General features: G+C 52.7%; 2 protein-coding genes across 2 annotated transcripts in view; one reads left to right on the top strand and one right to left on the bottom strand.

Annotated features, from left to right (window-relative positions):
* LOC114020220 (butyrophilin subfamily 1 member A1) overlaps positions 1–1908 on the top strand; it is a 1361724-nt gene extending 1359816 nt beyond the window's left edge. The window contains 2 exon segments of the mRNA XM_043528139.1: positions 623–1111; positions 1114–1908. Of these exon segments, the coding sequence (XP_043384074.1) occupies positions 623–1111; positions 1114–1178 (554 nt within the window). The 3' untranslated portion in view covers positions 1179–1908.
* The window catches only part of LOC102936186 (butyrophilin-like protein 2), a 1677894-nt gene that overhangs the window by 1584061 nt on the left and 79853 nt on the right, over positions 1–13980 (bottom strand).

Raw genomic sequence — 13980 nt, forward strand, 5'->3', positions numbered from 1 at the left:
GGGCCTCTCCTGCCCCATCTCCTCCTCATCCAGTATGGTTTTCTCTTCCCTCTGGGATCCCTTCCTTCATGTCTCCATTCACCTCTGTGCTCGCTCTCCCTCCTTCCCCTCCTGCTCCTTCTCTCCCAGCACTCCTCTGGCTCTCACGTAGGCTGAGGGTGCAGGGATGGGAGGCATCTATTCTCTCCCCATAGCAATGCTCTCTCTCATCTGGGAACGTGGGGTTTAAGATGGGAAACTGCAGGGAGAGGTGAGGCGTGTCAGTGAGCACTGAGGAGAGGGAGCTCAGTTTCTCACCGCTCCGTGGGGCCCCCCATGACACCTGGGTCTCTAGTCCCCTCCCTGGAGAGATGTGGAGCAGGACAGGAAAGAGCCTGAGGCCCAGACCTGGCTCAGGTGACCCTTTGGCTGCACGGCTGGCCCATCTCTGCCCGGGGCGTGACTCTCCCCTGCACTGTGCTGACATCTCAGAGCTGCTCCCCATTCAGAGCTGATGGGCAAATCCTGGAGGAAGGAGATTCCCTGGTTCACTCTCCAGCTGGGGCAGATTCTGTCACTGACGCCATCAAACCCTCCCCCAGGGCCGAGCTCTGCCCCTCACGCTCTGATTCTCTCTCCTCAGCGAATGTGACTCTGGATCCAGACACGGCTCATCCCCAACTCGTCCTGTCTGAGGGTGGGAAAAGTGTGATACGGGGAGACACGCGGCAGCGACTGCCCAACAACCCTGAGAGATTTGACACTGAGCTCTGTGTGCTGGGCTGTGGGGGATTCACCGCGGGGAGACATTGCTGGGAGGTGGAGGTGGGGGGTGAGGGATCCTGGGCTGTGGGGGTGGCCAGAGAGTCTGTGAGGAGGAAGGGAGGGATCAGCCGTAGCCCTGAGGGGGGGATCTGGGCTGTGGAGTGGTGGGAGGATCAGTTCCTGGCTCTCACCTCCCCTGTGACCCCCCTGCCCCTGAGCCGGGCCCCCAGCAGGATCCTGGTTTTTCTGGACTGTGGCCGGGGGCAGGTGACATTTATCGATGCTGCTGACGAGGCCCCGATCTTCACTTTCCCGCCGGGCTCCGTCCCTGAGGAGAGAATCCGCCCCTGGCTCTGGGTTGGGGGGGGATCCCGGCTCCGCCTGTGTCCCTGAGCCCCACAGCAGAGGGGGGAAGCGGAAATCAGCCTCTCTAGCCTCATGGACCCCAGTCTCTATGACCTTGGAAGACTCCCATCTAGCTAGCCCCTGGCCCCTCATCTCTATGAGCCCTGGAAGCTCCTCCCCCTCCCTCCCTGCAGCCCCAGGCATGGGAGGGGGAGGAACCCCTGGGGCTGCAGGAGGGGCAGAGGGGCCCTGAGGGGCAGAGGCGGGGGCTGGGCAGGGGGCAGAACTAACAGCCGGGCTGGGGACAGGCAGAGGTGGGGGCTGGGCAGGGACCCAGCACGAATCAATCAGGGGTTGGGGGGCTGGGGAGAAGCAGCAGGGAGCGGTTTGTACAGATGTGTCCTTAGATCCCATTGGGGTCTCCCAGCCTGGGATCAGCAATTGGGGAAGGGATAAAATCAGGGAAAGAAGAGAGCAGCCAAGGGGGATGATCTGTGACCGGGAGGAGAGACACAGGAAAATAACCAGGGCTGCAAAGTGAGGGCTAGAACAATAATGAATAGAAAAGGAGAGTAGGAAAGGAAAGGGAACGTGAGCAGGACGGGGAGATTTATGACGTGTTACTGAAATTGAGACTGTCACTCATTAATTCCCTATATTAATTCCTGGCCATTGGTGCTATTTTAGTGCCCTAAAGGAAACTGTTCTCAGTAGCTGGGGATCTCCTGGCCAGGCTCCTGTGGTCATTAAAGCTCCTTCTTAGCTCCTTTTACTTTGCTATTTTGCAGCTACTTACTGTAAATAAACCCTTACAAACAATTCTTCTTGTTTGTTCCACTTTAATGTCCCAGCTGCAGTTGCTGGGGGCAGCGTCATGGGATTTGCTTCCCAACTTGGTTGTGTCCCCGCAACCCCCATAGGGAATATCGCACCTCCTGGAAGAGAGTTTGGATTTTACTGTGTGATATGTCACTCTCCAGCCTGTGCTCGGTCTCTGTCCTGTGCACACCCGTGTCAATGAGGAATTGCTCAGCTGTGCTCTGCGGAGAGGTGACTGGTTGCACAGGGGACAAGCCATGAAGGGACTCAGGCGGTGCAATGCTGAGCGTCACAGTGAGTAATGTTTAGGCAGCGAGACAATCACAGGAACAATCACAGCACTGTGACCCTCAGAGCTGAGTCAGGGGCCTGAACTCCCTAGATAATCTGTGGGCAACACAGGCACCTTACAGTGGGATTCACAAAAGCCAGCTCAGTAGGCGGGGAGTCATCTACGCTAGACAAGGGGAGATGCTGACAAGGGGGGAGGGGGTGTCCTAAACCACAACCATCTCACAGATAGGTGGCTAAATCTGGGCTGCTGAGGGGTGTCTGTCTCTTCTTAGCAACCCACAAACAGGAACCCACCCTCTGACATCCGGGGCCTCCAGTCGTGGCTGCTGCCAGTGCCCGGTAGTGCTGGCAGCGGCTGGGAGCCCTGGGCCCTTTGAAATCGCCCCAGCAGGCTGCAGGGCTCCTCGGCGCACATGCTGGATGGGTGCAGTGGCACATTAGGGGAAGGGAAAACCCTGCATCAGGAGCCATGCTGGGCGGGGTGGGGGTAAGGAAGAAGCCCATGACCGCAGAAGAAGGTGCAGGGCTGAACCCCTGACCCCGCTGTATGCGGAGCTGGCCTGAGCCCCTCCCTCTCCCATGCCCCCTGCATGGAGCTGGCTCTCTCTCTCAGGCCATGGAGAAATTCAGCCCAAATCTACTCACCTTGGTATCTCCATTTCCCCCATCACCACACAGCCATGAAGGGATTCAGCCTAGGAGGCAGGGTCAGCAGTAGCATCATTTGGCAGGTGGGATCTAGGGGACCCAGAGGTGAAGTGACTTTCCCAAGACTAAGCAGGGAGTCAGTGGCAGAGCAGAGAACCAAACCCAGGACACCTGAGCCCCAAGCCTGTGCCTGAACCACTAGGCCACCCTTCCTACCCGAGGAGGGGGAACCTCCTCTGTGGGCACTAGACAGAGCCACCAGGAGGTGGGGAGCAGAGAGAGATGGGTAAATGGACATGGGTGGGAAGCAAGGAACGGGAAACACCAGGAAGGGGAGGGAGCAAGGACTTAGAGAAGAAATAAGAGGGCGGGAAAGGGGCAGGGAGAGTGATAGGAAGGGAGAGGAGAAAAGAAGAAGGGAGAGGGGAAAGACTCCCCACTGCTTGTGCCTCCCATCCACCTTCTTCCCACAGCCAACAGGGTATCACTGAAGACAGCTTGTAGCTGAGTGTAATGATTTTAATACACTGTAATTCATGATGACGTAATGATGTCGTTCATTACTATTTTAATAATGATGACATTGTTAGGATACCAATGATGGACACACATTCAATAACTAGAATATGAAGGAAGTGTGTGTATAAATATGCTGAAAATTGTCAGTTTTGCGGGGAGGCTGAGCCAAACACACACACTTCTCACGCTTAAGGCAGGAGAGGGCAGAAAGGCGTGAGCAGTGTGCAGGAGTCACTCGGGGAAGGGGACGTAGGGGGAGGGGGCAGAGTGGGGGCAGGAAGAGGTGGAGTGGGGCAAAGTGGGGGCTTGGCCTTGGGGAAGGGAGTGGAGCCGGGATGCAGCACTCACCAGCACAACCAAAAGCCAGCACCTATGGTGTGTGGGGTGGTATCGGTGGTGGCGAAGGCAGCCGGGTGGGCATGTGGAATCCCTGGCCATGCCGGAAAAGCGCCCCCAGCAGTGCAGCCGGCATCTCGCTGGGCACCAGCCAGCAAATATGCAGCACCACCCAAATGTCCAGCGGACGGAGTGTCACGGAGTGTGGGGGAGTCCAGGCCCTGCACCCCTCTTCCTGGGATTCACTGAGACTCTCAGCCAGCCAGTAAAACAGAAGGTTTATTAGACAACAGGAACACAGTCTAAAACAGAGCTTGTGGTTACAACCAGGACCCCTCAGTCAAGTCCTTCTGGGGGAGCAGGGAGCTTAGACCCCAGCCCTGGGGTTCCCTGTGTTCCTTCACCCAGCACCAAACTGAAACTAAAACCCCCGCAGCAGGCTCCCTTCTGCTGCAGCCTCTGTCCACATTCCTGGGCAGAGGTGTTACTTCCCCCTCCCCCTCCTGGCTCAGGTTACAGACTCTCAGGTATCCCATCCCCAGGGCACATTCCCAGGTCAACACTCCCCTCTCCGTGCTGCATCACATCATCACACGGAGTCCACGTGGGCGCAGCTTGTGCATGCGGGTACCAGCGGGGGCCCATTGACTGTTCTGCCCTGGGGCTTGGAATTGCTGTTGGTGGGCCTGGGAGGACTGCGCTCATGTCCTGTTTGGGGCCCACAGCCCAGCTCCATGTGCGTTCCCATAGCTTGTCCTCTCTGTCCATTTCCCTGTCTGCTCACTGTGCTGTTTTAGATAAATGATGGCACTCATTTAGGGGGCTTCCCTTGGGTAACTGATAGAGATTTATGGTGTGAATTCGCACTGGCACAGTACTTTAAAAATCTTAAGCAGGCCACCCCCCCCATTATGAGATTTAATAATAATAAATAGTAAATATTAGTATTATTTTATTTGCCTTTTGGTGTCTCAGAGGTTTATACTGCACTGGGGTGAAATTTTTAAGTGTTTCTCTGCAACAAAGAAAGCTAGATACTTCCTTTGTTTAGAAAACAAAAGTCGAGAGTCTCACCTCCTCACATGCTTCCAGGAGCTGGGGCTTCATCAGACACATCAAATATTGCAAGACTCCTGATAAAATCATGAAAGTTGGCAATGCTGCAGCCCCTTTCCACTGAGCCAAAGCAGCATTAGTGTAAATGAGAATTGGGTCTTGAAAACACTGATTCCAGCTTAACCAAGCTTTTAGCCTCTGAGTTTATTATCACAAGGCTTGGAAGGATGAGCTTTTATTCATAAATGTTGGCAAACCTTGCTTTTGCTGTCTACACACAGACCAATGAAAAAATATTTCAATTGATAATAAATGATAATTACAGATATGCAAAGTAAGAACAAGGCTGCTTGAGAACTTATTCGAGTTTGATTGAAGGCGAGTGACTCTGCAAAGATGCGACCATCTGTGTTTTCATGGTTATAAAGCTTCAACTTTTTGAATCTCGGTGTCTACGGGCATTAGATCACTGTGCTCTGACTCGCTATTGACGTATCCCCCCATCATTTCCCACAACTGTGAAAACTGAAATGGAGAACAATTGGAAAGAAATGCTAAAACCGAAATTTTTGTGCAATTGTCAAAATTTAACTCAATAAATAAGGAAAAAAATGCTTAAAACTAGCTGTAATACTATCCATTAATATTCTATACATATATCTCAGAGATTTCTGCTAAGCCTGACTATCCCTCCTTAGACACAGACTCTGGTCCTTCAAGGGCATCGCCCTCGGGGGACGCCCACCCGCCACAGGGCCCGAGGGGCACATGTCACAGTGACGCCTGCAGGCTGGAATGTTCCCCGTGGGCTCCGCCCCGCCCAGCAGCAGCCGAGTCAGTGCCAGGAAGGGAAACACCCGGTTCGGGCTGCAGGAGCGGCCCAGGCAGAGCCCGGCCGGCCTCGCTCGGCTTCTCTCCTGCAGTTCATGTGGCCGGTTCCGTCCTGGGAGGAGCCTGGCGCGTGATCTGGGGCGGGCCCCTGGGGGCGGGGCTTCTGCCTTGTTTGGTGGGTTGGGTTTTCATTTCCCTCCCGAGAGCGCGATTGGCTCCCAGTTCCCCAGTCGGCTTTAAAAAAAGCTGTAAAGGCTCGTTACTGCGCCTGCGCCATGTTTGGTTTCACTTTCGGGATCCCCTGGGTGCTGCTGATCCCGCTTCTCCTGCAGCGCTGCGGGCGCCGGGCTCGGGTGCAGGGGCCTTGACTTGTTCGTATGGGGGGAGGGGGTACTGGCTGCCTCAATCCTGCACTCCCCACCCCCACGTGGCTGCGCCTGGCTCACTGCAGGGGGGTTGTTGGTTTGAAGGGGGGGGGAACAGCAGTAGCTGCAGTGGGGCAGTATCGATTTACCTGCCTTTGCCCTGCTCCCCTGGCAGTTGCAGTGCACCTGGGGGGGACACACAGGCTTTGTGGGGGCGGGAGGACACACAGGCTTTGTGGCGGGGGGGGGCAGGCGGAGGCTGCAGCAGGGTTCTGGGGAGTTGGAGGGATTGGCCCAGCTGGGCTGGGGACAGGGGGGGTGGCCCCACTGGGCTGGTGAGGGGAGTGGCACCCAGTGTCCTCTGCTAATTGTTGGTCAGTGTTAGGGCGTCTGAGGTGCCCCAGCTGGGGGTGGGGTCTAGTGGGGGTCTGCTCCAGTTGTGAAATGGCTCTCTGTGTGCTAGGTCAGTTCAGAGTGGGGATGCTTTATAAATATGGAAGCAGGAAATCTGTCCCCATAAAGAATATCCTGCCCCTAGCAGGAGAGTTTGGGGTTTACTGGGATGTGTCACTCCCCAGCCTGTGCAGCTCCTGGCCACAGGTATCTGGTTAAAGCCACCAGCTGCTCCATCCTGCCCACAGAGAACGGTGGAAGATGTGGAACAGGAGACATCCTCTCCCCAGCCCAGGAAGAACCATTAATAGAAATCTTCCCACCCCAAGGCAAAGGAAGGAGGAGGTGGCAGCCTTGGAGGTAGAGCCTCTCCCTAAATACAGAAACAGGGAGAAGCATCCAGGAAAGAGCCCCCCTCAGCCCAAGGCAAAGGGATGTGACAGCCCTGCGGGGGAGATCTCTCCATTCATATCTCTGAATTTAATATTTCAGACATGTAGAAATATTCACCAGAACCCACATGGTCAGAGTTAAGGGTGTTTGGATGCTGGACCATGAGAAGGTTTCTGTTTACTGGTGTGTGTGTGTGTGTGTGTATCCCAGACCTGGTTAGGTGCCAGTGGACTGTTGTAAGGGGAATGCAAGCATCTGAGCCCTAGGATCTGCAGAGAAGTCAAGCCTCTGGGACCGGAACAGAGCCCATCCACTGCCCCAATCTTGGGGTCTCTGGGCACATTCTTTAGGGACTCTACCCCTATCTCAGCTGTGAAACCCACTGCCTAATCCCCTGGTGTAGAGCTGACCCTCCAGACTCCCGCGTGCTTAAACACGCATCTCCCAGAACTCCACGCCAAGGGGAGAGCATGCTGGTTTCAGCTGAACTCTCTCTGGAGGCACGCAGTAGTTGTGAAGCATTTCACACACACAGAGACAGACTCTTTGCACAATCTAACACACTATTGCTCTTTCACTTCACCAGATAAAGCCCAAGAGAGTTCAGATCACATAGCACAAAATGACCAACCTAACTGCAATGTCCCTCACTAGCTCATCCTTCCCTTAGGAGTCCTGGGGGCCATCTGGGACCAGGAAAGCAGGCAGGGCCCCCGGCCTCATGAGGCTGCTGCATGCTGGAGGACTTTGCTCTCTCCTTCTTATTTGGAGACAAAGAGTGAGATCCATGAAGGGACTCAGGTACTACAATGCTGAATGTCACTGCGTCTAAACTAGCTGCCTAGAAAATCACTGGAATGACACTGTGAGCCAGAAAGCCTGAGTTATGGGGCGATGTAAGTGTCTTAGAATAGCTTACACAAAAGCCAGCATACTAGGCAGGGACCTGCCTAAGGTAGCCAGTTGGAGATGCTGAGCAGAGGAGAATTGCATGGGGAATCTAGGCCCCTCACTCAGCTTTGTGGATTGCAGGGCTGATCCTGTGACTCTCTGGAGCCCGCTGTCTCTTGATAAATTTTGTTTCTGAGGTAACTTCCCCAAAATACAGAAAATTCAGAAGCCATTTTTCTCTTCTAAGCCCTGGTCTACACTAGGACTTTAGGTCGAATTAGCAGCGTTAAATCGATGTAAACCTGCACCCATCCACACGATGAAGCCCTTTTTTTCAACTTAAAGGGCTCTTAAAATCGATTTCCTTACTCCACCCCTGACAAGTGGATTAGCGCTTAAATCGGCCTTGCCGGGTCGAATTTGGGGTACTGTGGACACAATTAGACGGTATTGGCCTCCGGGAGCTATCCCAGAGTGCTCCATTTTGACCGCTCTGGACAGCACTCTCAACTCAGATGCACTGGCCAGGTAGACAGGAAAAGAACCGCGAACTTTTGTATTTCATTTCCTGTTTGGCCAGCGTGGCAAGCTGCAGGTGACCATGCAGAGCTCATCAGCAGAGGTGACCATGATGGAGTCCCAGAATCGCAAAAGAGCTCCAGCATGGACCGAACGGGAGGTACGGGATCTGATCGCTGTATGGGGAGAGGAATCCGTGCTATCAGAACTCCGTTCCAGTTTTTGAAATTCCAAAACCTTTGTCAAAATCTCCCAGGGCATGAAGGACAGAGGCCATAACAGGGACCCGAAGCAGTGCCGCGTGAAACTGAAGGAGCTGAGGCAAGCCTACCAGAAAACCAGAGAGGCAAACGGCCGCTCCGGGTCAGAGCCCCAAACATGCCGCTTCTATGATGAGCTGCATGCCATTTTACGGGGTTCAGCCACCACTACCCCAGCCGTGTTGTTTGACTCCTTCAATGGAGATGGAGGCAACACGGAAGCAGGTTTTGGGGACGAGGAAGATGATGAGGAGGAGGTTGTAGATAGCTCACAACAAGCAAGCAGAGAAACCGGTTTTCCCGACAGCCAGGAACTGTTTCTCACCCTGGACCTGGAGCCAGTACCCCCCGAACCCACCCAAGGCTGCCTCCTGGACCCGGCAGGTGGAGAAGGGACCTCCGGTGAGTGTACCTTTTAAAATACTATACATGGTTTAAAAGCAAGCATGTGTAATGATTAATTTGCCCTGGCATTCGCGGCTCTCCTGGATGTACTCCCAAAGCCTTTGCAAAAGGTTTCTGGGGAGGGCAGCCTTATTCCATCCACCATGGTAGGACACTTTACCACTCCAGGCCAGTAACACGTACTCAGGAATCATTGTAGAACAAAGCAGTGCAGTGTATGTTTGCTGGCATTCAAACAACATCCGTTCTTTATCTCTCTGTGTTATCCTTAGGAGAGTGATATCATTTATGGTCACCTGGTTGAAATAGGGTGCTTTTCTTCAGGGGACACTCAGAGGTGCCCATTCCTGCTGGGCTGTTTGCCTGTGACTGAACAGAAATGTTCCCCGGTGTTAGCCACGGGGATGGGGGAGGGTTGAGGGGGTAGCCACACGGTGGGGGGAGGCAAAATGCGACCTTGTAACGAAATCACATGTGCTATGTATGTAATGTTCACAGCAAGGTTTACCCGGAAAGAGTGTAGCCATTGTTCTATAAAATGTGTCTTTTTAAATACCACTGTCCCTTTTTTTTTCTCCACCAGCTGCATGTGTTTCAGTGATCACAGGATCTTCCCCTTCCCAGAGGCTAGTGAAGATTAGAAGGCAAAAAAAACGCACTCGCGATGAAATGTTCTCTGATCTCATGCTGTCCGCCCACACTGACAGAGCACAGACGAATGCGTGGAGGCAAATAATGTCAGAGTGCAGGAAAGCACAAAATGACTGGGGGGAGAGGTGGCGGGCTCAAGAGAGTAAGTGGTGGGCTGAAGAGAGAGCTGAAGCTGAAAGGTGGTGGCAGCGTGATGAGAGGAGGCAGGATTCAATGCTGAGGCTGCTGGAGTATCAAAGTAATATGCTCCAGTGTATGGTTGAGCTGCAGCAAAGGCAGCTGGAGCACAGACGGCTGCTACAGCCTCTGTGTAACCAACCACCCTCCTCCCCGGGTTCCATAGCCTCCTCACCCAGACGCCCAAGAATGCGGTGTGATAAATGAATAAAGAATGCATGAATGTGAAGCAACAATGACTTTATTGCCTCTGCAAGTGGTGATCGAAGGGAGGAGGGGAGGGTGGTTAGCTTACAGGGCAGTAGAGTAAACCAAGTGGCGGGGGGGTTTCATCAAGGAGAAGCAAACAGAACTTTCACACCGTAGCCTGTCCAGTCATGAAACTGGTTTTCAAAGCTTCTCTGATGTGCACCGCGACCTCCTGTGCTCTTCTAACCGCCCTGGTGTCTGGCTGAGCATAACCAGCAGCCAGGTGATTTGCCTCAACCTCCCACCCCGCCATAAACGTCTCCCCCTTACTCTCACAGAGATTGTGGAGCACACAGCAAGCAGTAATAACAGTGGGAATATTGGTTTTGCTGAGATCTAAGCGAGTCAGTAAACTGCGCCAGTGTGCCTTTAAACGTCCAAATGCACATTCTACCACCATTCTGCACTTGCTCAGCCTGTAGTTGAACAGCTCCTGACTACTGTCCAGGCTGCCTGTGTACGGCTTCATGAGCCATGGCATTAAGGGGTAGGCTGGGTCCCCAAGGATAACTATAGGCATTTCAACATCCCCAACGGTTATTTTCTGGTCTGGGAATAAAGTCCCTTCCTGCAGCTTTTGAAACAGACCAGAGTTCCTGAAGATGTGAGTGTCATGTACCTTTCCCGGCCATCCCACGTTGATGTTGGTGAAACGTCCCTTGTGATCCACCAGAGCTTGCAGCACTATTGAAAAGTACCCCTTGCGGTTTATGTACTCGCCGGCTTGGTGCTCCGGTGCCAAGATAGGGATATGGTTTCCTTCTAGGGCCCCACCACAGTTAGGGAATCCCATTGCAGCAAAGCCATCCACTGTGACCTGCATATTTCCCAGGGTCACTACCCTTGATATCAGCAGATCTTTGATTGCGTGGGCTACTTGCATCACAGCAGCCCCCACAGTAGATTTGCCCACTCCAAATTGATTCCCGACTGACAGGTAGCTGTCTGGCATTGCAAGCTTCCACAGGGCTATCGCCACTCGCTTCTCAACCGTGAGGGCTGCTCTCATCTTGGTATTCATGCGCTTCAGGGCAGGGGAAAGCAAGTCACAAAGTTCCATGAAAGTGCCCTTATGCATGCGAAAGTTTCACAGCCACTGGGAATCGTCCCAGACCTGCAACACTATGCAGGCCCACCAGTCTGTGCTTGTTTCCCGAGCCCAGAATCGGCGTTCCACAGCATGAACCTGCCCCATTAGCACCATGATGCATGCACTGGCAAGGCCCATGCTTTCAGAGAAGTCTGTGTCCATGTCCTCATCACTCACGTCACCGCGCTGACGTCGCCTCCTCGCCCGGTATCGCTCTGCAAGGTTCTGGTGCTGCATATACTGCTGGATAATGCGTGTGGTGTTTAATGTGCTCCTAATTGCCAATGTGATCTGAGCGGCCTCCATGCTTGCCTTGGTATGGCGTCTGCACAGAAAAAAGGCGCGGAACGATTGTCTGCCGTTGCCCTGATGGAGGGAGGGGCGACTGACGACATGGCTTACAGGGAATTAAAATCAACAAAGGGGGTGGGTTTGCGAGAAACTGAATGGCCCCCTCAAGGATAGAACTCAAAACTGGGTTTAGCAGGCCATTGATTTCACAGAGGAAGGGAGGGAGGAGAAAATGAATACAAAAAAAATCTGGCCTATTTCTTGTTTTGAGCCACTTCATCTATCTTTATACATCTAGCTGGCAGCAGACTGTGCAGTACGACCGCTAGCCATCATCATCTCCTGGGTGCTCGGCAGAAGATGGTGCAGTATGACTGCTGGCCATCGTCTTCTGCTAGCTGCAGGTTAAAAGACAGTGCACTGCCGGTAGGACGAATCGCCATGAGACAAAACTTAAAAGGGAAATGACCTGGCTGAGTCACTCCCACGTTTGCCCAGGTGCCCGGTTAAAAGAGCACCCAGGACTACGTCGATGACGGCTACCAGTCATACTGCACTGTCTGCTGCCAAAAGGCAATAAACTTCTACGTGTAGCAATGCCGTACCGCGTCTGCCAGCACCCAGGAGACATACGGTGACGGTTACCTGAGCGGGCTCCATGCTTGCCATGGTATGGCGTCTGCACAGGTAACTCAAGAAAAAAGGTGCGAAACGATTGTCTGCCCTTGCTTTCACGGAGGGAGGGAGGGAACGGGGACCTGATGATATGTACCCAGAACCACCGACGACAATGTTTTAGCCCCATCAGGCATTGGGATCTCAACCCAGAATTCCAATGGGCAGCGGAGACTGCGGGAACTGTGGGATAGCTACCCACAGTGCAATGCTCCGGAAGTCGATGCTTGCTTCGGTACTGTGGAAGCATTCCGCCGAGTTAATGCACTTAATGCACTTAGAGCATTTTCTGTGGGGACACACACACCTGAATATATAAAACCGATTTCTAAAAAACCGACTTCTATAAATTCGACCTAATTTCGTAGTGTAGACATACCCTATGAGTCATTTCTTACTTTCTAACTGTAATTGAAAAGCGTGTTTCTGGTGCAAACAAAGGTTTGAATTAATCAACCTGAGTGTCTTGGACCCAAATGTCTGGCCTTCTCACCCAACAATTAAATAGAAGCATCATCTAAGTGTGAACCAATTGACCAGCACCATTCTCTTCCCACAGTCTCAGAGGCTCTTCCCAATTTCCAGTCCTAGATCCCTTCTGGGTACCTTTGAACTTCCTCAGAGTCTCCATTAGCACAATAGTTTTCTGGGAGAAATCGCTGACTCGCTCTTCCAGTTCAGAAGGAATCTCCTCTGGCTGCTGGAACTTCCCCTTCTCACACTTAGAGAGAAACAATTTCCCATGATTATATTTCATTGTGTGACTCATGATAAGTTCTGGCTAGTGAGTCGCTGCTCTAATATGCCTGGAGTTCAAATTCCTCGACTCCTCCCAGCCTCAGAGCAGGTGCAACACAGCCCATGGCCGTACAACCTTCCCTTCTAAGGACTCATTAATATTCTTCAACTCTGGTCTGGTGAGATGAGCTCTGGGGACAAAAGGGGAATTGAATCTCCATGGCCAATTCACTCCTTGGCCTCCATGCTCTGAGGGACAGGAGGTTCCTATGTAAAGTGCTGTAGAAATCTGTCCACTAGAAACTAAACTGAGACACCAGCTCCCCCCTCCCCAGCTCATTCCACACAGGTCTCCAAACAGTCCTCAGGCTGGGAAAGACTCAGGTGGGAAAGACTCTTGACCAGGGCCCCAGCAGTGACAGGCCCATATTCCATCCCCACAATCCTGAGGCAGCCACTCCCCCAGGGATGTGACATCTTGAGGAAACACTTGAGGTCAGTCTTTCCCACTGAATGGAGAATTCCAGAGTCTTCTGTACCAGGGTGAGAACCTCAGGTTTAAGTTTATCTGAGAGATTTGTATCCAAAATCCCCACATGTTGCTGTGGAGATGCGGTGCTAACATCATCTCCATGCTCTTCCCCAGCATTGCCAAGTATGTGTGGGAGTGAGAGAGAGCCACGTACCTACTCAAGGTGCTTCTGACATCCTAGAGGGGAGAGAGAGGAGAGAGAGATTAAAAAAAATCTCAGTACCACCTGACACACATTTGGGATTCCAGGAAAGGGATTTTGCAAATACAGGGAAAATCAGCCCTGCCCTGGCCCCGGGGCCATGGTTTCACTGAGCTAATGGGGCTTTTCCTTCTCTAATATCAATGTGTCTGTGAGTCTGCAAAGAACAATAGTCATTCACATTTCAGCAATGCACACACTGAGTTACACTCAGATCTCTGACTGCTGGACCCCGGTGCCCGTACTTCAGGAGCTGTCCTGTCCCTGTGTTGGGATTTGGGATGTTTCTAGCTCAGTCTCACCTGCAGGAATTCACTTGCTGGCTTCTGATACTTCCCCTCCATCTCACTGATCAGCTCACTGAGACGGGAAATCCCCTCTGAGAGTTTGGTGATATTTTCATTCTGTATCTTCACAATCTCCTTGTCCAGCTTTTCCAGCTGGGCCAGCAGGAGTCGCTCTTGTTCCTCCAGGAGCTGCCGCAGTTGCTGAAATTCAGACACAATCTTCTGCCTCTCGGTTTCTGTCTGTTTCTAGAAGAAATAAGGAAAGGGCTG

This window comes from Chelonia mydas, chromosome 14, assembly GCF_015237465.2.
Source record: "Chelonia mydas isolate rCheMyd1 chromosome 14, rCheMyd1.pri.v2, whole genome shotgun sequence".
NCBI classification, from domain to species: domain Eukaryota; kingdom Metazoa; phylum Chordata; order Testudines; family Cheloniidae; genus Chelonia; species Chelonia mydas.